We start from the raw sequence: 26962 nt of genomic DNA, 5'->3' as shown, positions 1-26962 counted from the left end.
TATTATCTCTGGTTGATGCACTTCTTTTAACGGTGCTTACAGAGCAGGTCTGCTGGTGATGAATTCTTTCTGCTTCTGTAGGTTGCAAAAAGTTATTTCACCTTTTTGTGTTGTTTTTTTGGTTTCTACATTTCTGACCATTTATTCTTAACATAAGTCAAGATTAAAATATATTTCTCACAGTTGTGTTATTACTAAGGCAAAATAAACTGGAAGTATGCATTCGAGGGGTTCACTCTTGTCTTTTTTATTGCAGTAAAATTCACCTAACATAAATTTCATTATTTTAAATTATACATTCAGTGGCTTTTGGTACATTTACAGTGTTGTACAACCATTACCACTGTCTAGCTACAGAAGATTTTCAGCACCCAGAAGGAAACCTTGTACCCATTAAGCAGTCATTCCCCATTCTCCCCTCCCTGTAGTCCCTGGCAACCACTAATGTGCTGTCTGTCTCTATGGATTTGCCTCTTCTGCATATTTCATATAAGTGGAATCTTGCAATATGTGACCTTTTGTGTCTGGCTTCTTTCACTTAGCATAATATTTTTAAGGTTCATTCATGTTGCATCATCTGTCAGTACTTAATTCCTTTTTATGACTGAATATTACTCCATTGTACAAATATATCACATTTTGCTTATCCATTCATCTGTTGATAGACATTTGAATTATTTCCATCTTTTGGCTATGTGAATAGTGCCTCTATGACCATTTGAGTACAAGCATATGTTTGACTACGTATTTTAGTTCTTTTGTGTATACAGCCAAGAGTGGAATCCTGGGTTCACCTTTGTTTTTGAAAGTCATTTTCACTGGGTAAGGAATTTGAGGTTGACTCTTTTTTTTCATCTTTTTGTTTTAGTACTTGAAAGATGTTGCTCCACTCTCCTAGTTTGCATTGTTTTTGCCAAGAAATATGCTGTCATCTTTATCTTTGTTCTTCTCTAAATAATGTGTCTTTATTCTCTAACAACTTTTAAAATTTTCTTTTTTTTTTTTTTTACAAGCTTTAAGCAATTTGATTATGATATGACTTGCTGTAGTTTTCTTCATCTTTCTTGTGCTTGGGTTTTGTCAGACTTCTTTTCTATGTGCAATCATCAAATTTGGAGGCCTTTCACCCATTATTTCTTCAAATATTTTTCTGTCCCACCTTCTCTCTTTCCTTTGGAGACTCCATTAGTCATATATTAGGCTGTTTGAAGTTGTCCTACTCCACAACAAATGATGTTCTGTTTACTTTTTTCAGTTTTTTTCTGCATTTCCTTTTGCATAATTTCCCTTACTAAGTCTCCAAGTCCACTAATCTTTTCTTCTCCAGTGTATATCTGCTGTTAGTCCAATCCAGGGTGTTTTTCATCTCAAATATTGTGGTTTTCATTTCTAGTTCAATTTGGATCTTTTTTGCATCTTCCAGGTCTCTACTTAACCTTTCAAACTTTATTTTCTTGAGCATATGAAATACAGTTTCAATAACTTTTGATAATCCTTGTCTACTAATTCTATTCCTGTTTCATTTCTTGATTGGTGTCACTTTAATTGATTTATCTCATTATGTATCATATTGTCCTGCTTCTTTGCATGCCAAATAATTTTTGACTGGCTATCAGACATTGTGAGTTTTGCCTTAGACCTAAGTGTTTTTGTGTTCCTGTAAGTTTTTGTAAGCTTTATCCTCAAACATGGTTAAGTTTCTTGGAAAAAGTTTGGTCCTTTCGAGTCTTGCTTTTAAGCTTTTGTAAGCAAAGAAGCATTCATCTTAAGGCTAATTTTTCCATCTCTGTGACCAAAGCCTTTTGAGTATTCTACCCAAGGTCCTATGAATTATTAGGTCTTCTACTTTGGCTGGTGGGAGTAGATACAATTCCTGGCCCAGGTGATCTTCAGAGATTGCTCCTTCTAATCTTTTCAGTGCTTCTATCTCAGTGTCTGTAGTTTCTTTACCTATATGCACTGTTCAGTGCCCAGATGATTACTCATGAGGGACTGTCTGTAAATTTTCAGAGTTCCTCTCTGTGCCACTCTCTTTTCTTCAGTATTCTGCCATATGAACTGTAGCCACCTTGGTTTCTACTTCTGGCAACAGATCTTTAACTCAGGGAGTTTGGCAGATTCTACCTTGATTCCCCATTCCTGAGCCACAGCCTGGAAGCACTCTCTGTGCAGTAAACTGGGACAGGCGTAGGGCTGGGCTCACCTTGTTTGTTTCCTGTGTCTGAGGGTTCACTGTCCTTCATTGCTTGATGTCCAGTATCCTCAGACTGTTGTTTCATTAGTTGGTCTAGTATAAAAAAGAGAAAAATAAATTAGCTTTCTTTTTTGTATGTAGGTGGATGCCACCTAATTCTCAAGAAACCACCAAGTTAGTTAAGAATGGAGTGTTCATGGAGGTTTGATAACAGTAGAAAATCTAAGTTAAATCATAAAGCATGCCACGTTACCACCACCAAGAATTGTCTGCCTCAGCTGCCTTGAACCCTAATGCTTGCTCTTTTTCTTTCCAGTCATTCAGTAAATATTTATCACACTACCACTATACTCAACCACTGATGAGCAAAATAGGCATGGTCTCGCCGTCTTAACATGTACAGCCTTGCTCACAAAGGCCTTGTCTTTTAGTAAAAGTACTTAGAGATTTGTCTGTTACAGCTAACTTTATTTCAGAAAACTTATCTAGAAAATGGGACATATACAATCTCAAGTGACCAAATGGCAAAGTTTAGTTGCCTGGGATTTTCTACCTAGGAGGCACTTAGTGGAATCCAGGTAATTTGTTAGAAAACTTTAAGTTGCTAGATTTCAAAGAGACTTTAAGATGCATGAGTAAAATAAAGTAGATCTGTATGTACTAACTTTAAAAGATGTTTCTACTATATTGATAATTTTTTTAAAAAAGTAAAGTTGCAGAATAATATGTATTATGTTTATTTTGGTTTAAATATGTATTTGTGTGTGTGTGTGTGTGTGTGTGTAGGGGATAGGATTGTGTTTCTGTTTAAGCATAGAGAAAATGAAGAAGTTTAGAAAATATACAACTGTCATGCCAAGGGCATACAAATACCACTAGTTATGTTTTATAAATATAAAATAAGCTTTATTGTGGTAAACGTATAGGCAAAGAATTAACAGAACATATACGATCCCCCAAGTTCTCTTCCCACAGAAAAGTGTGCTTAGGCCTGGCACAGATGGTCTGGATGTACTGCAGAAAGGGATCTGATAGAGGGACTTCACACCAAAACACTGTACACATTTAAATAGGAGGAGGATAGGAACATCTGGTTGACTATGTAACAATGGAAGAGGGAGCCTCTGGAGTTTATGGAGGTAGCTCATATTAGCCTGTTCCAGTAGGATAGGAAATGAGCCTCCAGGACCATCCATATTTGTCTCTCTAATATCAGTGGTTACTTCTGGGTTGGCAGTGGGGAAGTGAGGAATGACCAATTTTTACCTTATGGATTTTTGAATTGTTTGAATTTTTTGCAGCTCGCATGAGATTTTTTTTAAAGGCATAGATTTGGTGACCAACATAGTATTTAATTCACAATAGGTATAAAGCAAATGTTGATTCATTAAATAGATCATTGACCTAGCCCATCCACCAAACTTAGGTAGATTTATAAAGTTTATGAAAATAAGAGGCAAAATCCTATCTTTTGTACATATATCTATAAACAAAGATTACATTCCAGAAATATTCTTTGTACCCAAAATTTCATTGCGAGGAAATATATACATACACATACGTAGATACTCATACGTACATCCAGATATCTGTATGCTCATGATATATCCATGAAGATGTTTGGAATGATACATACCAAAAGAAATCATTAATGTTGGTTACTGTGGAGGAGATATTGAGGTTCTAGGATGGTTGGAAGAGATACTTTCAGTTTATGTTCCCTCGCTGTAGTTTGAATTACTTGCTGTGTGCATGTGTATTCGTTTCTTTCCTCCCTTTCTTCCTCACCTCCTTCCTTCCATTTCATTATCAACAGCAAGTATATTAAAGGAGTATGGAAGTGGTCCAAAATATCAGAGAAAGGATTTGCCGTAGGAAAAATTCAGAAGCATCTGAAAACATAACATAGGCATTTGAAAGCCTTGGACTTAGAAAAGGAAGCAGGAAAGGTGTCTAATGTGTGCTCAGGCAAGGAAAAAAGATGTGGCAGAAGGATGTGCTTGATGGGAATCTTTGTAATACTTGCCACTGTATATATACATACATACCAGTGACATTGGGATACATGATTTCCGCAAACATAGTAGAAGTAAGAATCTAGATGAGTAAAACACGCGCCTCTGTCCTTTTAGTTACCTGACTCTAACAACTGCTGGGAGTGTTCCACCAGCATCCCCAGTGAACCCAGTCTCTGGAAGGAGTCTATAGCATACACAACTCCTACAGCCCCACCTCATCATTTTAAAGGTGGAGACTCACATCCCAACCACAGCCCTAAAAGAACTAAGCTAGCCTTTCCCACCATGTTTCCAAGCCTCCATTGATGTGAAAAAATCTCCACTATTTTATGTACCTCTAAGGAGTGAGAGTAGAAGATGCTGCCAAGTAAACTATGATACAATGCTTTATTATCACTTTAAATTTTCTCTTAGTTTTAGACACACATTCTTTTAGACTTTAGGCATTATCATATATTACACAACTCACTTTTTGTACCTTTCTTCTAACTAACTTTGTTTTGGTGCCGAATCACCTTGTAATCTTTCTAAAGACATTTTAAGTGGCATTTAAACTCAACCTTTGATGAATTAGCCATATTCAGAACTCAATTGAAATCACAATATAAACAGCTAAGACCAAATGTGTTCATATGCAAACTTGGCTGACAACAATTATGAGATGCATCCATTTTCATAGAAAAGATGAAAAGTAGAATGAGTTATTGGATCCTTTTGCCTCCCAAAGTGTTTCCCTGAAAGTTTGTTGTTACTTAAAATTCCTTCATTAGAGAACATTGTTTTTATTTCACCATTAGAAATACAAGGCTTAAAATAGAAACAGTTAGTTGAGGTACTCCATTGCCTGAAACGTTTTAAATGTAGCAAATGAAGTTTATTAGTCCATCAAAAGTCCTTCTTCTAACCAGGACTGTCCTCCCTGCTGTAGATGGTGATTCCTATTTTAAAATGCCCGCTGCCTACCAGGCAATGTCTGCGTTCTCTAGCATGGCATTGAGGGCCAATTCGATTCTAACCAACTTCTCACCTTCATCTTCCCTTTCCTCCCTTTTTCTTGTGTGTCTTTGTGTGTCTTTACTGTTTCTGTGTGTACGTACGCACCCCTGCCTTTAGTCCACTTCTTTACTTTAAGGTAGTAGGGGAGAGGAATTCTTATCTCTTCACATTTTGTGCTACTCTGACATAATTTTTTTTCCTATCATTGAGAGGCAGTCGTGAATATTGGTTAAGTACACGATTCTGGAGCCAGACTCACTAGGTTAAAATCTCATTTCTGGTAATTACTTGCCGTGTAAACTTGGATAAGTTGTTTAACCTCTCTGTGCCTCAGTGTCCTCATTTGTAAAATATTTATTAAATTCCAAATATAATAAGTTTCATTGAAATATTTCTTGAGCAAATGAGTGGATTACTTTTTTAAAATAGTTTTTTAAAACAGATTATGTTTTGTAAAATTTAACAGGGAAAAAACAGGAAAGCAAAGCAAAAGGGGGAAAAATCGCTTTTAAAAACAGGCGAAGACAATCTGAAAAGGCTACATACTATGATTACAACTATACGACATCTGGAAAAGGTGAAACTATGGAGACAGTAAAATGAGCAGTGGTTGCCAGGAATTATGAGGGAGGGAAGGATGAATAGACAGAGCAAAAGGATTTATAGGGCAGACTATTCTGTATGATACTATAACAGTGGATACGTGTCATTATACATTTGTTAAAACCCATAGAAGGTACAACACCAAGAGTGACCCATCCTGTAAACTGGAGGCTTTGGGTGATAATGGTGTGTCAATGTACATTCATCAGTTGTTACAAATGGTGATGCTGGGGCAGGTCGTCGGGGGAGGGGGAGCTGAGAGTATGTGGGAACTCTCTGTACTTCCACTCAATTTTGCTGTGAACCTAAAAATACTCTAAAAAAAAAAAAAACAGACAAGAAAGAGAATGAAATCTGAGAACCACAGAGAAGAGACTGGAGAAAAGGAAGAGAAGGAGGGAGGAAGATGTCAGTGGCTCATTTTCTGTGAAGGTAATCATGGCCACCTTTTGTAACTTGTGCAGTTCAGCAGTCCTTGAAGCTAGTTTTGTCGGTGGCAGGAAAATAGCCCCTGGAACTTTGTCTAGAGAAAAATTAACTTCTTAACATAGGTAACAGAACTAACTTTTTTGTAACGTTAAAAAATTGGGGGGGGGGGGCCGGCCCCGTGGCCGAGTGGTTAAGTTTGCGCGCTCCGTTGTGGTGGCCCATGGTTTCGCTGGTTCAAATCCTGGGCGAGGACATGGCACTGCTCATCAGGCCAAGCTGAGGCGGCGTCCCACATGCCACAACTAGAAGGACCCTCAACTAAAATATACAGCTATGTACCGGGCGGCTTTGGGGAGAAAAAGGAAAAAAATTTTTTAAAAAAACAGAAAAAATTTTTTAAAAAATTGGGGCGAGACTTCGTTTTCTCTGTGTATGTGTGTATTTCACGTGGTGCTTCACCCCTTGTGAAATTAGTGTTCTCATACATTTTTTGAATGCACAAGATAAAATGTAACTGAATATAAGGGATAATTACATTATTGATACTTGATAAAGTTTCATGAAGAAGACTTAAGGTGAAGAGGATGTTGGAACAAACAATATTCATAGGTAATATTTGGCATAATCAAAACATAGTACCAGAAATTGCCTTTAACATGTATAAGTTATTAAGTATTGTCATTTTGTCTATTATTTTTTGAGGTTCTAATGTGGAATTACATAGAAATGAACATTTTTATTTTAATAACAATGAACTTATATTTATCTACCATATGAATGGCTGATTTGTTACATGGGCAAAACATTCACTTTCATTGTAGTAACATTTCTTTGTCTAACCTTGCCAAATGTTTAAACCAAGAAGTCTTTGTTATGGTTTATTCTGGAAAAAATTCAATTACATGGATCCAGGACAATATACCAGAATTTGTCCTTTAAGCCATGCTTTTATAGGTTCACATACCAGGTAATGTGAATGTATGTGTGTGTGTACCAAAGGCCAGCCACCACTAAAGTAAGGAAAAACAATGACTTATTTATAAATTGTATTCTGTTTACACATCAAACAAATAAGATAATTGTTTAAACTTTTTATCTTACTGATGTGCCTTGATAACTTATGAATGACGATAGATTTTTTCATCTAAGAGCTCTTACAAATTACACTGCAAATCCCACCCCCCCCCCACCCCTGCCCAATCAGCATTGCTATACAGTTGAACCACATTAAATGAATTTCTCAGGGGTAGCTTTGAGGGGAAAGAAATTTAAAACATTTGAACTTGAAAATTCCATTCTCTGACTCTAATCTCCTGTCTTTCCAGCTCTCCCGGTCTTTCCAGCTCTCCCAGTCCTTTCATTTCCACTAAACCTGCGCTTTATTTGGACTCATTATGAGTCCCAGACTCATAAACTGTTCGTATTTTTCCAATCTGTCAAGCCCCTCCTGCTGCCGCTTTTCTTCCTACCCAGCCTTGGGCCTTATCAACCCTCTGAGCACTACATTCACTAGCACTCTAGATTGCTTTGTTGCCAAATTCATCGCTACCTTTAGCATGGTATCTTACAATCTGGTAGTTACTCTTAAATATTTAATGGAAAGAAGGAGAGAGAGAATTTCTAGAAAATTCTTTGGTTTTGTGGCAATGTGCTAATAATTTCTTGTGGAAATCTATTACTTTTGCTGCTTGGAAGCATTACAGATTTTTTTTGTTGAACGTCACCCAGGCCGTCATTCCTATTGCCTAGTGTTTTTATTTTTATGTATCTATCCTGTTTTCCATTATCTTCATTGTAGGTCACTTCCACTCCCCAAAGCCATCAATTCCATCATCTGTATCTTTACCTTATTATAATTAGGTCATCTAAATTTATTTTCTTTGAGTCTCTCTCACCCAAGGATTTTTTAGTATCTTCACTTACTCTTTTTTTCCCCTTTTGGTCCCACCCAAAAAAATGAGTGTGTGTGTGTGTGTGTGTATTGACATAACTTTCAAAAGTTAACCGATTTTTGTACATAATTCCTTCTGCTCTCTTCCCCCATTAACTATTCAGCTACACCCTTCCTCAGTGATCACCAGTGACTTCCTAATTGTCAGTATTCTCTTCTCAGTCCCCTGATCTGTCTATAGCATATTATAAATATTAGAGATATTTTAGAAATTCTGCCTTCTCTTTGCTTTATGACACCTTTCTCTCTCAGGTGACTCTTTAGTCTTCCTAGCTAACGTCTTCATCTTCTTCCAACTCTGAAATGTAGGTGTCCCTCATGTGACTGCCCTTTGCTCTGTTCTTACACCTCAGTAGTGATTCTCAAATGTTAGTGAATATAAGAATCACCTAAGATTCTTGTTTAAAACATAGATTTCTAGATCCTACCCTCAGAGATTGTGGTTAAGTAGGTCTAGAATGAATCCCAGGAATCTGCATTTTTAACAAACTCTTCTTGTGACTTTAATAAAAGTGATGCGGGGTCACTCTGAAAAAAAATAATGACTCTACCGTTCTATCTACTCTAGTGACTTCAGCCATCACTTCCATGCTGATTACTTTAAAATATTTTAACATCCTACTCTCATGAATTTCTCCTTATTGTTTGGACTGTACTTTGAGAATCTCAGGACAAGAGCAGGGCTGATAATCAACTAGTATGCACTTGCTTTTGGTTATGAAAATAATAAAATATTTGAAAAACACTGGTAAACAACTATTGCCCTAAGCCCCAGAATATCATTCCACCACCACAATCCGGTCTGTCCTCGTCTCTTTCCTAAGATCCCCTGGACCTCCCTGCCATCCAGCAACAGAAGTAACACCTGGCACCACGGAATTTCTCTAGGACCCTGCTCCACTGTGAGGACTGGCATCCTAATTGGTTGACTTCTTTCATTAAATATTAGTCCTGTTAAAGATGATTATGTCATTAACCATATAGGGACACAGGCGAAGTTAGTTTTAGTGGGGAGGATGGTAAATTCAGGATATCAGATGGTTTATGTGCAGTACTGTTAAACCTACTAAAATAGTTGGATGGAATGGTCTGCAGCAAGTCCAAGATCACAAGAGCTGTGCTTTCCAAATTTGACAGATCATCAGAAGGCTCAACCCTAAGAAATTTTGATTCATTAGGACAGGGCTGGGGCCCAGAAATCACTGGATTTTTTAAATATTCCCCAGTGGTTCTGATGATTAGCTAGGTTAAAGAACTACTGGTTTAGATTGAGAACACAGAGAAGTAGTAACAAAGTAGTGCCCCATATTGAACCTCAAAAAGGCATTTCACATTCCGTGGCACAATCAAAAAGATTTGGCAAGGATATGTGGATTTTTCAGCACAAACTACCACCACTACTAGGAAGTATCACTTGTGTATGTTTTATACACAGAACGAAACTCAACATTAAATCCATTCAACAGAATACATTTTGTCCCTGGGAAAAAAAAGCTCAATTTCTAGGAGTTTCTTTGAAAAGAAACTCCACGAGAAAAAAATCCCACATCCCAATACAATGCAGTCACCTTTATATGTCTTTTAAATTTTAAGAGAAAATATATAATTTTAGGGTATCATCAAGAATAAGTTAAATATTTGAATTAAAATATATAATTATGTTTTAGTCAGGTGTTGCTTTTCTCTGAATCATTTGTACAGTTTATTGAAACAAAGGAGGAATAACAATTCTATAAAATGTTGTGTCATGGGTTTAGTTATGAGTCACTTATTACGTATGTGATTCCTGAGTCACTAATTACTAAGGCTTTCCTATAAGGAAAAGATTAACAATAAGCAAAGTGAGTGATTGTGAAACTTTTTGAATACTAATTATTATAGCTACAGAGAGACTTTTTTAAACCATATTAGAGAAATTAAATTCTGTTAAATTAACATTTATTTCAAAAATAGATATTAACCTCGCTTTTCACTGAAATGTACTTTTTTTTTTTAAAGATTTATTTGTTTCCTTTTTCTCCCCAAAGCACCCCGGTACATAGTTGTGTATTCTTCGCTGTGGGTTCTTCTAGTTGTGGCACGTGGGACGCTGCCTCAGCGTGGTTTGATGAGCAGTGCCATGTCCGCGCCCAGGACTCGAACCAACGAAACACTGGGCCGCCTGCAGCGGAGCACGAGAACTCAACCACTCTGCCACGGGGCCAGACCCCTGAGACGTACTTTTTTTGAGAAATTAAAATAAATTTTTGGGATTTAGAAGCTTACAAACAAGTTTATAAAGAAATATATCCTTAAAACTGGCAACACTATAGTAATTTTTGTTATCCAGAGAGGGAGGAGTTTATAGATTGTATATTAGAGAGACCTTTTGAAAGTAAAGCTTTTGACCCTTAATTTTGTTTATAGTACTAAAACCTAGTATATGTAATTTCTGTAATGAAAAAATCAAGCTAAAATAATTAAAGTAATGATTGCTATTCTATTTTTATGCAGTTGAAGTTAGATTTGATGTTTCATACGTAGCTCGATCTAGACTACAGCTAACTACAGTTTGGAAAGGTCCTTAGTCCTTCCCTGCAGTCTGCCCCCCACCCCTCAACTCTGCCACAGACTGTTCTGCGCTTTGAAACACAAAGCAACTTGTCAGTTCGGTTGATTCGGTTAGGGTCAGTTCTGTGAAAACAAAGTCAAGGCAATTGTTTGATTTAATTGACTAGTGAAACTGGTTAAACAGGTAAGTAGAATTTAGTTTTATTTTTGTCCAGCACATATTTGAATGTTCATAAAGTAACTTAGTAGCCTAATAAGATTCCGGTGACATTGTAGTAGATTTTAAAGAATGATAACCAAAGCAAGGAAAAAGAACACTAAAACCCAAACTATAGAAAATGTTCATGGTATTTTTTCCTGTTATAGCTCTGCTTTCACTATAATGAATTGTGTCCAAAAAAAAGTTGTCTTTTCTTTCACTATTCATTTCCTTTTCCTGAGGAATTTTTTCCTGGGCCATACTTAATATAACCATAGGAAATTTTCTAATGTAATTTAGATGAATAGCTTAAATAACTTCTACAAGTAGTCCTCAAACTGCAAGCAGATATTCTCTGATAGTTGGTCAGCCACCTCGTGGCTTCACTTTCTTCCTTACCCACCTGGACCTCATGGTTGATCATTCTTACAATAGTTGTTTCTGCCATTGATTCTTTCTGCCTTCCACTGTTGCCTTCCACTGTAGCCATCCTGCTGTTCTCTACGCCATCAGCTTCTGGGATACTGATCACTCATTATTTTTTGTGTTTGAACAGCAAACCAAAAAATTGGAGTGCTAAAATAAATGATACATTTAGATCTTAAAAAAAAAAAAAAATCTTGTAAATGTAGTTCATTTGAGAAAAAGTATAAATCATTTCTTGTCCCAGAAAAACAGCAAATCTTTAGCCTCTATTGAACTTGTCAGGGATTATGAAAGGAAAGAGAAAAAAAAAAATTAAACATGTAAAAGGCTAGAATTTTATTGTCAAAGAACATTTTAAGGTCATAAAGTAGGTGTTTTATAATATTTTTGTTCTGTGTAATAAGATGCTCCCTCCTCCACTCCCTCACTCTTATAATAGATATTCACCACTTTTATTGATTGTTCAGTTTTTGCATATGCAACTCTAGAATACCTGTTTTGAGAATTCTTTATGTACCAAAGTAGAGGCTGCTGACATTGACAGTGTTGTTTTTACTCCTATACTGACATATATTTTACGTTCGCTTAGGAAAAAAGAGCAAACAAACAAAAAAACTAAGATTGATTGGGTGTGTAAGTTGATAAAATCCCTTAGGAAAGAACTTTGGTCTTATATGTCAAGAGCATTACATAGTCGTACCCCTTAACCTTAGTGCATGTCCTATTCTAAAAAATTTAGCAAAGGAAACACTAATTTAAGGAAAAACATCTACAATGCAAAAAAAGTTTGTTGTAGCATTATTTTTACTAGTCAAAAATTGATAACATCCTAAATGTTTCTCACTGTAAGCAATGGAATTAAATTATGGCATATTGACTTACTAGACAGTTTTGTAGCCATTAAAAATATAAATTAAGGTACTCCAACAACTTGGAAAAATGATTATGATATAAGGTAAAGTAAAAAGGCATAATATAAAATTGTACATAGTGTACTAGCAATGAACAATCTAAAAGGAAATTAAGAAAACATTTATAATAGCATCAAAAAGGATAAAATACTTAGGAATAAATTTAATCAAACAGGAGAAAGACCTGTACACTGAAAACTACAAAACATTACTGAAAGAAATTAAGGAAGACCTAGTAAATGGAAAGACATCCTGTGTTCATGGATTAGAAGACAATGTTGTTAAGATGGCAATACTACCTAAAACGATTTACAGATTCAGTGCAATCCCTATCAAAGTCCCAATAGCATTTTTTTTTCCAGAAATAGAAAAACCCATTCTAAAATTTATGTGGAATTTCAAGGGACCCTGGATGGCCAAAACAATCCTGAAAAGGAAAAACACAGTTGAAGGACTCACGCTTTCAGATTTTAAAACTTACTACAGAGCTACAGTGATCAAAACAGTGTTCTGCTGACATAAGGGTAGACGTATAAGATTAATGGAATAAAATAAAGAGCCCAGAAATAAACCCTCATATATGTGGTCAATGGTTTTTCAACACAGTTGCCAAGACCATTCAATGGAGAAAGGTAGCCTTTTCGACAAATGATGCTGATAAAACTGTATATCTACATGTAAAAGATCAAAATTGGACCCTTACCTTACATAATATGCAAAAATTAAATCAAATGGATCAGAGACCTAAATTTCAGAGCCAGAGGTATAAACTGATAGAAGAAAACATAGGAGAAAAAATAGATCAAAATTAAAAACTTTTGTGGTCAAAGGATGTTAGCAAGAGAGTGAAAAAGCCCACAGAACGGGAGAAAATATTTGCTAATCATATATCTAATAAGAGTTTAATATCCTGAATATATAAAGAACTCCTAACCACTCAACAACCGAAAAACAGGCAACCTAATTAAAATAAGGGTAAAAGACTTGGATAGACATTTCTCCAAAGAGGATATACAAATGGCCAGTAGGCACATGAAATAACAGTGTTAGCAAGGATGTGGAGAAATTGGAACCAAGTACATCGCTGGTAGGAATGTAAAATGATGCAGCCACTGTGGAAACAGTTGGCAGTTGCTCAAAAAGTTAAATATAGAATTACCATATGACCCAGCAAATCCCCTCCACTCCTAGGTAGATACTCCAAGGAACTGAAAACAGAGACTCAAACAGGTATTTATATACCACTGTTCATAGCAGCATTAGTCACAATAGCCAAAAAGTAGAAATGACCCAAATGTCCATCAACAGATGAATGAATAAACAAAATATGCTAAAAATGTACAATGGAATATTATTCAGCCATAAAAAGGAATGAAGTTCTGCTACATGGTGCAACATGGATGAACCTTGAAAACATTACATTAAGTGAAATAATCAGACACAAAATGACAAATATTACATGATTCCACTTATATGAGCTGTCTAGAATAGGTAGACTCCTAGAGACAGATAGTAGAATAGAGGTTTCCAGGAGCTAGGGGTTGAGGGCAGTGTTTTTGCTTAATGGGTACAGAATTTCTGTTTGAGTTGATGAAAATGTTCTGGAAATAGATACTAGTGATGGTTACATAACATTGTGCATGTAGTTAATGCCACTGAATTTTACACTGTAAAGTGGTTAAAATAGTAAATTTTATGTTATTTACATTTTAACCACAGTTTTTTTTTTTGAGGAAGATTAGCCCTGAGCTAACTGCTGCCAATCCTCCTCTTTTTACTGAGGAAGACTGGCCCTGAGCTAACATCTGTGCCTATCTTCCTCTACTTTCTATGTGGGATGCCTACCACAGCATGGCTTGCCAAGTGGTGCCATGTCCACAGCTGGGATCCGAACCAGCGAACCCCAGGCCGCCAAAGCAGGACATGCGAACTTAACCACTGCACCACCAGGCCAGCCCCTAACCACAATTTTTTAAGCATTTGTTTATACATAGTGATTTAGACATAAATTATCTACTTTACAAATAAGGACCGAAGGAAATATGAAGACATGAAAAAATTACTAAATTATAATATGATTGTATTATTTTGAGTAGAAATGAAGCTCAAATAAAAGATTTTCATTTTTAGCTAATGGATATTCATTAAAAGATAAATTTTATGTCACATATCTTCTCAGACCAACAAATGGTAAGAAAATTTAGGTGTCCCATCCCCAAAATTGGTAACAGTATTTTGTTTAAAATTTTTCTTCTCTGTTTTAATGTTATTATTGTAAAGAATAATTATATTGATTAATAATTATAAAACTTCCAAGTTTACACAGGAAAGGCTTTTCAGAGTAATTCAGGTAAGTGAGAGTTGGTGTACTATATCTATGCTAGAGCCTTTTGAATAATTTTAGTTTCTTGTAAAATTTTCTAGATTTTAATGAAATCTGTTTTTCTTTAGCTTGACAGGGCCAATTCTCTGTTAAACCAGACTCAGCAGCCTTACAGATATCTCATTGAATCAGTACGCCAGAGAGATTCTAAGATTGATTCACAGAAGGAGTGTATTACACAACTTGAGAAAGATGTCAGGTAAACCATCTACAAATCTTTTATTTGAATAATAAAGGCATTGTAAACATAATACTACCATAGATAAATTCAGATTCTGAATTGTGAAGAAAAAGTTTAAATAATAGAGGTGATCTTAAATGTAATGAGTATTAAATTTCTCTTAGAAAAACTAGGCCATATCACGTTAGGTCTTCACGTTCTACTTTATGCAGAAGTCTTAGCCTAGAAATAACAATGCTACGCTTACTAACAGAGCGCTCCACCCACTATAGGGCACACAACAGCTATCCGGTCCTTGCTCCCCTAGAATTCTTCAGTGGGATGGGGATTGACCAAAGAGAGAGCAGGAATATAACCAGATGCCATTTATGGAGTCAAAATAACTTTTTAAACAGATAAAATGTACACATTTACTTACATTCATGTTGAGTTTGCCAAGGAATTTTTAGGCTTTTCTTCCCTTGACCCTGTACATGAAGTAACCTGTGAATTACCTAAATGTAAATAAATTCCTTTCACTTCCTTAAATTGAAATTGTTTCCTTAGATGACACGCTATCCAGAAGACTTGCTCCATTTAATAATGATTCAAATTCTTTACCTGTTCATCTATATAATTATTTTAGTCTTTTTAAATTGCAGTAAAATAATGATGCTATGCATAAAGAGGTTTTAACTTGCGGATGGTTGGTTAGTTGACTTAATTGTTACTAGGTTTTAAGGTTATTAGAATAAATTATTAAATTATTAACCAATTCATAAATGTGAAAGCAGAGGATTAGGTGGGAATGGAATTGTTAAATTAAAGAATTGGAAAACAAGAAGATAGTTACTAAATTCAAGTTTCCTAAGCTATATAACCAAAAATATAAAAACTGCTGGTAATTGACTCCAAAGTTTACTTGAGTGTTCTTTTTGATTAATCAGAGTAATTACCTTCTCCTCTCATTTCTAACCCACCAAAATAATTGGTCCAGAACTTTACTCCTGAACCTAATATTTTGATGATATAATAAAATAATTTTAAATCACATTTGTGCTTTAAATGTCAACATAAATAACAATTTATTTCTAGATTTATTTTGTTAAAAATTGTAATTAGAATATAGATAACCAGCATTAATAAATTGATTCAATGAATTAATTAAGCATTATATAGATAGCTATTGGGGCAATAGAAATTATGTCTTATCATTCACTGGGTACTTGGTTTTCTTAGGGAAATTGAGGAAAGAACCCCAAATGGAATTTTTTCTTCCTATATTACAGTATCTATTTTTGTTACATTTGAAGTTTTGTATGGAGTCTTGTTTTACCTTTGTAATCTTGGAGTGGGGCTATATAAAACGCCTGTGGAAAAGATTACGTCTTCCACAGTTACCTTCAAATAAATTTATTTGAATATTTATTTTACTAAGAATTAAGATAGCTGAAAATGTTTAATAGAAAAATAATAGCTAGCTGCAGGAGAAAATTATGCAAATGAACAAATTCAGCCCTAGAGAAATCAGGCAACTTGTCATCTAAGAACATACAGTTTTGTGGTAAGGCCCAAATTTGAATCCAGACCTGCCTTCTAATTCTACACTCTTAACCGTTATGTTATACTGCCTCCCTATGTTCTGTTCTGAATAAAGGATAATTTTTCATTAACATAATTAAGAAGAGGAGCAAAAAAAAAAAGTGTAAAATAGCAGTTAACAGTAGGACTTCAACGAGTTGATAATTGTTGAAGCTGGATATTGGATACAGGAGGGTTGGTTATGTTTTCTCTTTTCTTTTGAAATATTCCATAATAAAGTTTTTGTAAAAAAACAGATTTTACAAGGGAGTACAAGTTCTATAGATAGGTTGCATGGGTTCAAATCCTGCTCAGTACTTAGTTTTGAATTGGAACAAGTCTGTTAAACTCTCTAAACCTCCACTGTCCAATAGAACTCCCTGGAATGATGAAAATATTCCATATCTGCGCTGTCCGGGATGGTAGCCACATGTGGCTATTGAGCATCTGAAATATGCCTACTATTGCTGAGGAACTATATTTTTAATTTTATTTAAATTAATTTTAATTTTAATTTCCACTGATGGCTGACTAATGGCTATGGTATTGGATGGTATAGCCAGTTTTCTCAACTATGAAATGAGAGTGGTACTGACAGTACCTAATTCATATGGTTATTCTGGGGATTAAATGATATAATCTTTGTAATATATATAGCACCATATATATATTTGCTATATATATATATATATATTTGCTATTATTAGTATTTATCTTATATTTAACAAATTTTTATGTTGAAAATTATCTTAAAAATGAGAAATAACATTTCAAAATATGTTGAATTTTTACAAAAATTAGGGCTCCCTTAATAACAGCAGCAGTAAACATAAAAAGTATGCTAATTATGGAATTAACTACAAAAAATATTTTTTATGCTAAACATTTGAGTCCTTTAAAGCTGTCTGTTGTTTCTTAAATTTATTGCATAATATTTTAGTAGATTCAGAACTAATCTTTCACAGGAGATGAAATCTTGCTCTTAGTTGAAGCAACCACCTTCTAATGTGAAAAAATAAGGTGCTTTAAGTAGTTTAATTATGGCCTTTGAGATGCTGTAGATGTACCCTGAGACACGAATGAAAAGATGGGATGCCGTAAAAAACTGCCCAATTTGGCCCAGTGGCACAGCGGTTAAGTGCGCACATTCTGCTTTGCCAGCCTGGGTTTGCCGGTTTGGATCCCGGGTGCGGACATGGCACCACGTGGCAAGCCATGCTGTGGTAGGCATCCCACATAGAAAGTAGAGGAAGATGGGCACAGATGTTAGCTCAGGGCCAGTCTTCCTCAGTAAAAAGAGGAGGATTGGCAGCAGTTAGCTCAGGGCTAATCTTCCTAAAAACAAAAAAATACAAAAACAGCCCAATCAATAAGTCAGATACTGCAGGATAGAGCACAGGTCTATCTACCATCACCCCTCCTCTGAGCCGATGTCATTTCAAAGATAGTGCTATTGGGGCCGGCCCCATGGCCGAGTGCTTAAGTTCCCACACTCTGCTTTGGTGGCCCAGGGTTTCGCCAGTTCAGATCATGGGCAAGGACATGGCACCACTCATCAAGCCATGCTGAGGCGGTGTCTCACATGCCACAACTAGAAGGACCCACAACGAAAAATATACAACTATGTACCAGGGGGCTTTGGGGAGAAAAAGGAGAAATAAAATCTTAAAAAAAGAAACAAAGATCATGCAATTATCCTGGATTTTGAATGCACATCGGCCTGGTTTCTTTTCTCATGGTAAAGACATCTGTAAAATATAGATATTAAGGTGAACTTCAAGGGGTAGTTGTGAAAATGAAATGAAGTAACGTCAATAAAGCTTCTGGCACATGGGCAAAACTCAGTAAATACGATTTCCCTTCCTCTTGTCCTTAGTTAATTTGAAATTTAAACATTAGGTGACCCATCCAAAAAGATTACTAAGTGATTATATTATGTTCCTTGAGAATTCCTATTTCTCTTCACACTGGGTGTTGATTTTAATTGTAAAGAATATTTACATTAACTGGTTATTTTTAAAATGTTTCTCTAGCTTATAGAATAAAAGCTCTTTAAAGAATGAATACTTTTGGGGCCGGCCCGGTGGCATAGCAGTTAAGTGCGCACGTTCCACTTCAGCAGCCCAGGGTTTGCCGGTGTGGATCCTGGGTGCAGACATGCCACCGCTTGACAAGCCGTGCTATGGTGGTGTCCCACATATAAAGTAGAGGAAGATGGACACGGATGTTAGGTCAGGGCCAGCCTTCCTCAGCAAAAAGAGGAGGATTGGCGGCAGTTAGCTCAGGGCTAATCTTCCTCAAAAAAAGAAAAAATGAATACTTTTATCATTTTCTTAGAAAATAAAACAATGCCACTATACCACACCCACAACTTGCAGATTTAGCTATTTATACAATGCATTCAACATCTAGAAAGGTTAGAGTAAATATGCACTCAAATGAAATCACTATAAACATATTAAAAGCTGACGTTTGAGATATCACTATTAACTACTTTAAATTTCCCTATCATTAAAGTAATAATCCATTCTAAAAGTAGTGCTGTTAACTCTCCTCCACCGAGCCACGAGATAGTCTGCGTTATATAGTGTGATCTGTAGTTCAGAACTGAAGGAAGCATGGAAATAGAATAATTAGCATACATTTTCTTTCTCTGTTGTCAGTTCTCAGTTTATTCTTAACCAGTGGTTTAAGAAGGAAAGACAACTTCGCCTTGTAAGGCTAAGCCAGGGTATATTGATCCAGGAAGTTAAGGAACAATATATCAGGGATATGTTTTCATATAGCAGGTGAAACAGAGCCATAAACATGAATTTCTGAGTAATAATTAACAGTGAATTGAACAATTATGGGTGTAATATACCGTTCATGATAGATGTGCTTATGAGGAGATTTGTTTTGTAGTTACTTTATGAGTCACGCATAGAAGCTTTGTATTTGTAAAGGGAAGTTTCCACTGTTATGAAATGTGTCTTAAGGAGACTAAACTTCTATTGAGTAATTACGTATGTACTGGAAGAACACAGAGTATAAAAATCATCATATTCAGTTTTAGAGACCCACATGGTGCTCTCCCTTGGCATTTAAGAGTATATTATAGAGAAGTCTAAGACTGAAAATATGTACCGAAGTATTGTCTGTGGAGTCCGTACTGTTGGTAAGAAACCAAATCTTTAAGATAGAACAGAATTGCTCTGTAAAACCTGCTTATCCACCCCATCTTTTATTCCATGTTATATGGTTATTTTTGCTACTTAAATATGGAATATTTACTTTACTCTGGAAAAAAATTAAACACTACATATAAAGCATTACTAACAAATGTTAATTACATCAACATTCCATTCCTGTTACACTACATTTTATTTAATGGGCCTGTTGGTATTTGAGAGGATGTGGGTATATGTATACATGTATGTACTGTGAGTTTCTTTACATACTGTGTATACGTGTGTATATGTGTATAAACAGTAACACAGATCTGTTCCTTAAAAATTCCTATTCCTATTTACTGGATGTTTATTTTAATTTTGAAAAGTATTTTATCTTCAAAATGATTCTAGCTAAAGGTAGATTAGAATCTACGATTACAGAATCATCTGGTCTTTACCATGCTTTAGGGGTCTCTGACAGAGCATGGCACTCAGTTTCTTTTATATCATTTAGTTCTTTTCAACTCTGTGGCTCAGTAAGATTTCTGACGCCTAACTCCAAAAGTCAACTTATTTTTCTGCTAAACTACTTGCCTCTATTGGCATTTAATTACTGTTTTCCTGTGATACCTGTTTTTCATCTAAATTAGTCATACTATATAGCATTTATGTAGAGTTATATGTATTCAGTGCTTTATATAATCGTTCATTAGATAATTCACATATCCATTTGACATACCTGATTGTTATTTTCCACTTTTACAGATGTGAAAACGGAGGTTTAGTGGGGTAGTGTGTGTTATACTTTGTACCACACAGTTGAGTCAGTGACACAGTTGGAAACAGAAGTCAGAATTGCATCTAGTCTTTCTTCTCAGAGGACAAACTATGATGCTTCCTTGGGGAAATTCTCAATACCAGGAAAGAGGAGAATGTGAGCTTTTTCCTCTTACGTCCTTGGAATTACCAGTTCTTCCAGAATACCTACTACTATTCCTTGAATTTTAAAAAACTTCTGCCTTTTATTTATATTTTATATATATTTATATATTTTTTATTTATTTTATATTTTAAAATTTGATGGCTTTCCATTTTCTTAAAGTAAAACTTAAAACATCTTACCTATTCCGCAGAATAATTCTCATTAATTTTACCATCACAGATTTTGTTTTGACATTTAAGGAATCATGTTGCTTCAGTTCATTGTTGCTTTTCTTAATTCTTGTTGTAGTACTGGCTAAGTAGATTCCTTTCAGGGGCTTTCAAAGAATATTTCATTTAATGGTTCTAATTAATTTTTATATGGTGAATAATAAAACTCCAGACAGTGTAAGACAAGCCTCAAATATTTATCTTTTAAAATATTAATATGTCCTAACAGTTAGGCTTCTCACCCTGTCCTATCAAAAAATAGGTCATATAGGTGAAATTCACAATGCAGACTTAGAAATTGAAGAGTGAGCTAAGCATTTGGAGACAAAAATTATTTTCTCAGTTTACCACAGACTAAATATCTGATTCATTTCTCTAACTCAATTATATACTTGGTAATTTATTATGTGGTAAATTATATTATACTACTTTCATTTTAAGGATAAATGTTTTAATTTGACTTCCTGTGTCTTAGGTTTTAATATTTTGCCATACATACTTCTACCTTTTATTTAAGTTCCGCTTCATCTTTTTACATTTGAGGAGTAAACAGTCAGCTTTAAAACACTAATTTTATGTCCCCACTAGGCAGGAAAGTATTCTCAGAAAGCATCTCAGTTGCACTGTCAAATGATTATTAAAAGAAAAAGTCTCCTTACAAAATATCTAGGCCATTGGGTAAATCAAACATTGCAATGGCTGGTCTGATATCTTTATGGACTATAAATTTAATTTATCTTTAATTCATATCATCAGATTTGTCTTTAGTCTTTTACTATTTACTATTTATTCATTAGAATTACAACAATATGATGACTTTTAAAACTTGGGGGTTCTTTTTTTTTCAGCAATTTAAATAAAGAAAAATCAGCTTTACTACAGATGAAGAATCAAATGGCATTAGATTTAGAACAACTTCTAAATCATCGTGAGGTACTCTCTCCATTTTATCATAATTTTTACCACTTTAAGCTTTTTCAGAGTCCGTGTTGGGTTAAGATTACTGAATCTTGGTTGTCTTTGTTTATTATTGACTTCTCACATTTGCATCTTGCTGTGATCTGTCTCTTTATATTCAACTTATGATACACTTTATTCTTTATTAATTAATTTAACCTTTATTCTTTGTGTTAATTCTTATTCCTGGAATGCCCCTTCTTGTTGACCCTTGATTGCCTTGTTCATCTCTCTGTCATTGAATTTCCATATTATTTAGTAATTATTTGTTTTATCTCTGTCTCCCACTAGACAGTAAATTTCTTTAGTGTACCTCTGTCTTATTCATCATGTGCCCATGCCTAGTGTGCAATATTTGTATTGAACTTTAAAGTTCATAAAGTGCTTTTTTGTTTGTTTCTCACCAAAAATCTTTTACAATTAATATAATCCCCATTTTATAAAAGGAGAAATCAGTTTTAAATGGCTTACCCAAAGCCAGTTAGTAACTAAGAGATAACTCTAGTTTTTTTCTTGTTTTTTAAGTCAAATTCATTGAAGTACAATATACATACAGTAAAATTCACCCTTTTTAGCGTACATTTCTATGATTTTTAACTAACACATAGAGTTGTGTAACCATCACCACATTGATACATGAAATGGTTTCATCACCCAAAAAAATTCCCTCATGTCTCCTTTGTATTGACCATTTTCCCCCCAACTCAAGTCCTAGCAACCACTGGTCTGTTTTTCTATCTCTGTAGTTTCGCCTTTTCCAACAAAAGACATTATCCTTTTCCAGAATGTCATATAAGTGGAATTATCAGTATTAGTCTTTTCAGTCTGACTTTTTTTACTAACCATAAAAAAGATTCATCATGTTGTTGCGAATATTACTTATTCCTTTTTGTTGCTGAGTTATATTCCATTGTATGGATGTCCCAGAGTTTGTTAATCCATTCACCAGTTGATGGAATTTGAGTTGTTCCCATTTGGGGCGTCTATATAACTAAAGCTACTGTAAACTATTGTGTATGTGTTTTTGTGTAAATATGTTTCCTTTTCTCTTGGTAAATACTCAAGAGCAGGATTGGTGGATCCTATGGAAAGTGTAAGTTTAACTGTATAAAAAACTGTCAAACTACTTTCCAAAGTGACTGTACCTTGTCCATTCCCAGCAGCAATGGATGAGTCCCAGTACTCTACATCCTCACCAGCAGTTGGTATTGGGAAGCATACCTTTTTAATCCAATGCATTTTTTCCGCTTGAACAGTTACTGCCTTGTCTTAGTCATAAGCCATGTTTTTAAAATTTTATTATGCTAGCAGAAGAAGAAATGCTCAAAACAGATCATTAGTTTATGAGTATCCTGAAGACATTGTTTCCTAGGAAAGATATACTAGGTATTTGGGGAGAAATTATCGGAAGGACATTATTGAGAGAGAGAGACTGGGGAATATTACTGGAAACAATTCAAAGGTTCATTTCCTAGAAATGGTGTCAAGGGAATTGGAGGGTTGTCTCTGTCTTAGAAATGGCCTTTGGAGTGAGTTCTTTTAAAGGTGTTTTATATGGTAGCTGAAAGGGATAAGAAGGTGTCCCTGGACTAAATTTTAGAGATGGCTTGTAGGTAGATGAGTAGATTTAACAACAGGTTTCAGACTAGGAAAAGCTTCTCTGAAGGTATTTATTCTTTTTTCTGACTTCCAAAGTTTCAGGCCTTATCTACTATCACTTATGTCCTAGGATTCTGCCTTCAAATAATTGTTTCTTCATTGTGGAAGCCTGATTCATTCACTATGTGGATTTTCACAAATGTTTTTGAGATTACTATTTAAGAAATAGTAGCTACAGATGTCCATTCAGTCATACCAACTTCTTTTTTTTTCATAAGACTGCATAACAAGTATTTTTTCAGAATGGCTGTTCTCATTTGATTTTAGAGGATTATACTAGACTCTGAAAAATCTGTGAGCGACTTTGTATATTTTGTACATCACACTTCAAATCACATTATTCATGAGTCCAAATAAAACCCAAAGGTTTTGCTTAGTGGGTTAAGAATTGAGTAGATTTAGAAGAAAGCATGTTTAAACAGGAAAATTAAATACTAGCAAGATGAAGCTACTGCATAGTGTAAGTGAAATTCACATGGATGCATATCTAATTAAATAATTTTCAGTTAATTTTTATGCATTTGGTAATCTTTCTTCATTTTGGCAATTATATTTTAATAATCCAATATTGTGACTTAATACCAAACTTCTAAAGAAAAGTAGCTTTTCTTCTTTTCAAAGCAAAGTAAAAATTAAAGTTTAGTAAAACAAATCTCATGCAAGTTTTTAATCGTTTTCTAAGAAACAGGTTTTTTTTGGTTTTGTTGGTTTTTTTTTTCTTTTGCAAGGAAGGATTCACCCTTAGCTAACATCTGTTGCCAATCTTCTTTTTCTTTTCCTCCCCAAAGCCTCTGTGTGTGATTGTATATCCTAGTTGTAAATCCTTCTAGTTCTCCTATGTGAGCTGCCACCACAGCATGGCAACTGTCAGATAGGTGGTTGGTTCCACAACCAGGAAGTGAACCCAGGCTGCTGAAGTATTGAGAATGCTGAACTTTAACCACTAGGCCATCACGGCTGGCTCATAAGAAACAGTTTAATCTCCACTTGCATAGAGTGTGCAGATGTAAAAACAAGTACAAACTGCTTATATGGAAAGAGAGCAGCTGGTGACCCACAGAAATGCTTGACCGTGCACTTAAACACTTACCTGATGAAACACAGAGTCTTCAGGATTGATTTATTCATTTTATGGCTTTGAGGGTCAAGTGCTCAGAATAGCCAATAGATTACAGATGGATAAGAATAACTGTGATGATAAGAATGACTGTGATGAATATAATTTTTTGGAAGTAAAAATCAGGACTGAGACTAAGGTGAGGCCAGCAAAGCACCTAGGACACTGGCTGGGAAAATGGTCTAATATGAGTCACTGCTGTAATCAGCTAAATTTTCTCAGTTTAAATTAATGACTCATAGAAGGAGATCTGATCGGTGGTTACCAGGGAAAAGGGGGGGTGGGGGGAGGGTACGGAGGGGGAAGTGGTGTACCCACAACATGACTAACAAAAATGTACAACTGAAATTTCACAAGCTTGTAATCCATCATAACATTAATAAAAAAAAAAAAAAATAATTAATGACTCATAAAGAGATCAAATGAACATTTTAAAGTTTTTCTTTTTTTTTTTTTGCACTGGACAACTCTAGCTCTAACTTTTTAAGCAACGTCACTTAGTTCTGATAAGACTGTATATGGTCATGTAATATGAAATGAGAACACCAACTCATTTAAATAGGTATCAAATATGTGTTGAAGGAGAAAAGAATACAAGTGTGACAATTCTAGGACATTTGGGGCGTGGCCATGAGGGGTTTTCATTTTCTATATTAGTGTTAGCTCAAAATTATTAGCTTAAAAGTAACTCCTCTCGTGTGAAGAGTTCAATTGTGGTCTAAAGATTTCTAGAAATGATAAAATCAATATTGGACTCTTATATCCTGTAAATTTTTAGCATTTATACATTCAAAAAGTGGTTGTGTGTATTTGGAATTATGAGTAGTGTATTAGGTAATTTTTATTCTCAACTTTTCTTTACAGAAAATGTATTAATATAATAATAAAAAATATTAAAATGCGAAGAGAGGGGGAGTATGGAGAAAAACAGCATTTTTTAGGTTGCCTTTTCAGACTAGAAAGCTCAGCTGGGATGGGTAAATATATTAGGTTAAAGGATCTGCACAATAAATATTAACTAAAAGATATGATCATAAATTGAATTGAGATCTCTTACCTGTCCACACCTCTCCATTCTAATTCTCCAAATTCTGTCCCTGTATTCAGTGAAACATTCATAAAACAGACTGAGACGGAGGGGGCAAAATATCTCTCCTCACAACGTTCCTTCCATTAAGGTACAATTTAAGGTCACGCTCTGCGCCGTTATGGAGGATCAAAACAGAATCTAGTGTCATCTCTTTTTGTTTTGTGAAACTATTTAAGGCAATCTAAGTGCTTCCATTTATATTACATAATTCAGTCTTTACTATAGTCTACTGAGATGAATATCATTGTCCCACTTTTACAGATGAAGCGAATGCTGATAAGAGGTAAGTAACTGAGCCATGATTACATACTTACTGTCAAGAGTAAAAGTAAACGCTTTTTTCTTTTCCTGAAACAAAAGCTTACGATCTTTCTCCTTATCCCATTTAAACAAAATTCTCATGATGAATTTTGCTTGCAATAGTTCCAGGAAAATTTTTGCCTCTGTACATCAAGTTATATCCTTCTTTCTTTTTTTTTTAAAGATTTTATTTTTCCTTTTTCTCCCAAAGCCCGCCAGTACATAGTTGTGTATTTTTCGTTGTGGGTCCTTCTAGTTGTGGCAAGCGGGATGCTGCCTCAGTGTGGCTTAATGAACAGTGCTCTGTCCGCACCCAGGATTCAAACTGGTGAAACCCTGGGCTGCCGGAGCAGAGCGCGAAAACTTAACCACTCAGCCATGGGGCCGGCCCCTATATCCTTCTTTCTTTTTGTGAGAAAGTGAAAACTATGTAATTTAATGTGTTTCCTTTTTGTCTTAGTTGCCAGAAAACTCAGGGCTGAATATCTTATCCAGGTGTTATAATCTCTCTTTTTTTCTCTCTTTCGCTATTGATGCCTCAGAATAACTTTGTTTTCTTAAAGTGGGTTGTAATCTTTCTTACCCTTAAATGTCTTCACTACACTAAGACCTCTTAGCTGTAAAAATATGAAGAACATAAACCTTAAATAATTAGGTAAAAAGAAGGTAAAGGAAAAGATCAACTGATAGGATCTCACTCTTAGACAACAGTAACAAGGCTTCAAATTAAACAAGTTTGAGTATAAGAAAAGTGATTCCATAGAATGGCTTGTTTCTTGTCAAGCGTACCTCTCAGGAGTCTTCTTAAATGACCTTCATTTTTCATCCTTTTTTTTTTTTTGAGAAAGATTAGCCCTGAGCTAACTACTGCCAGTCCTCCCTTTTTGCTGAGGAAGACTGGCCCTGAGCTAACATCCGTGCCCATCTTCCTCTACTTTCTATGTGGGACGCCTACCACAGCATGGCTTGCCAAGTGGTGCCATGTCTGCACCCGGGATCTGAACCAGCAAACCCCGGGCCGCCAAGAAGCAGAACGTGTGAACTTAACCACTGTGCCACCGGGCCGGCCCCTCATCCATTTTTATTCATTCATATTTGCCTTAGTAAAACAAGATTTGCTGATCAACTTTGGAA

At 35.2% G+C, this 26962-nt stretch overlaps 1 protein-coding gene across 1 annotated transcript in view; it reads left to right on the top strand.

Annotated features, from left to right (window-relative positions):
* PIBF1 (progesterone immunomodulatory binding factor 1) overlaps positions 1–26962 on the top strand; it is a 178202-nt gene that overhangs the window by 122319 nt on the left and 28921 nt on the right. The window contains exons 15-16 of the mRNA XM_046664027.1: positions 14729–14859; positions 21554–21638. Coding sequence (XP_046519983.1) covers positions 14729–14859; positions 21554–21638 — 216 coding nt within the window. The remainder of the gene's footprint in view (positions 1–14728; positions 14860–21553; positions 21639–26962) is intronic.

This window comes from Equus quagga, chromosome 6 (assembly GCF_021613505.1).
Source record: "Equus quagga isolate Etosha38 chromosome 6, UCLA_HA_Equagga_1.0, whole genome shotgun sequence".
NCBI classification, from domain to species: Eukaryota; Metazoa; Chordata; class Mammalia; order Perissodactyla; family Equidae; genus Equus; species Equus quagga.
This window is presented reverse-complemented; position numbering and strand designations above follow the sequence as displayed.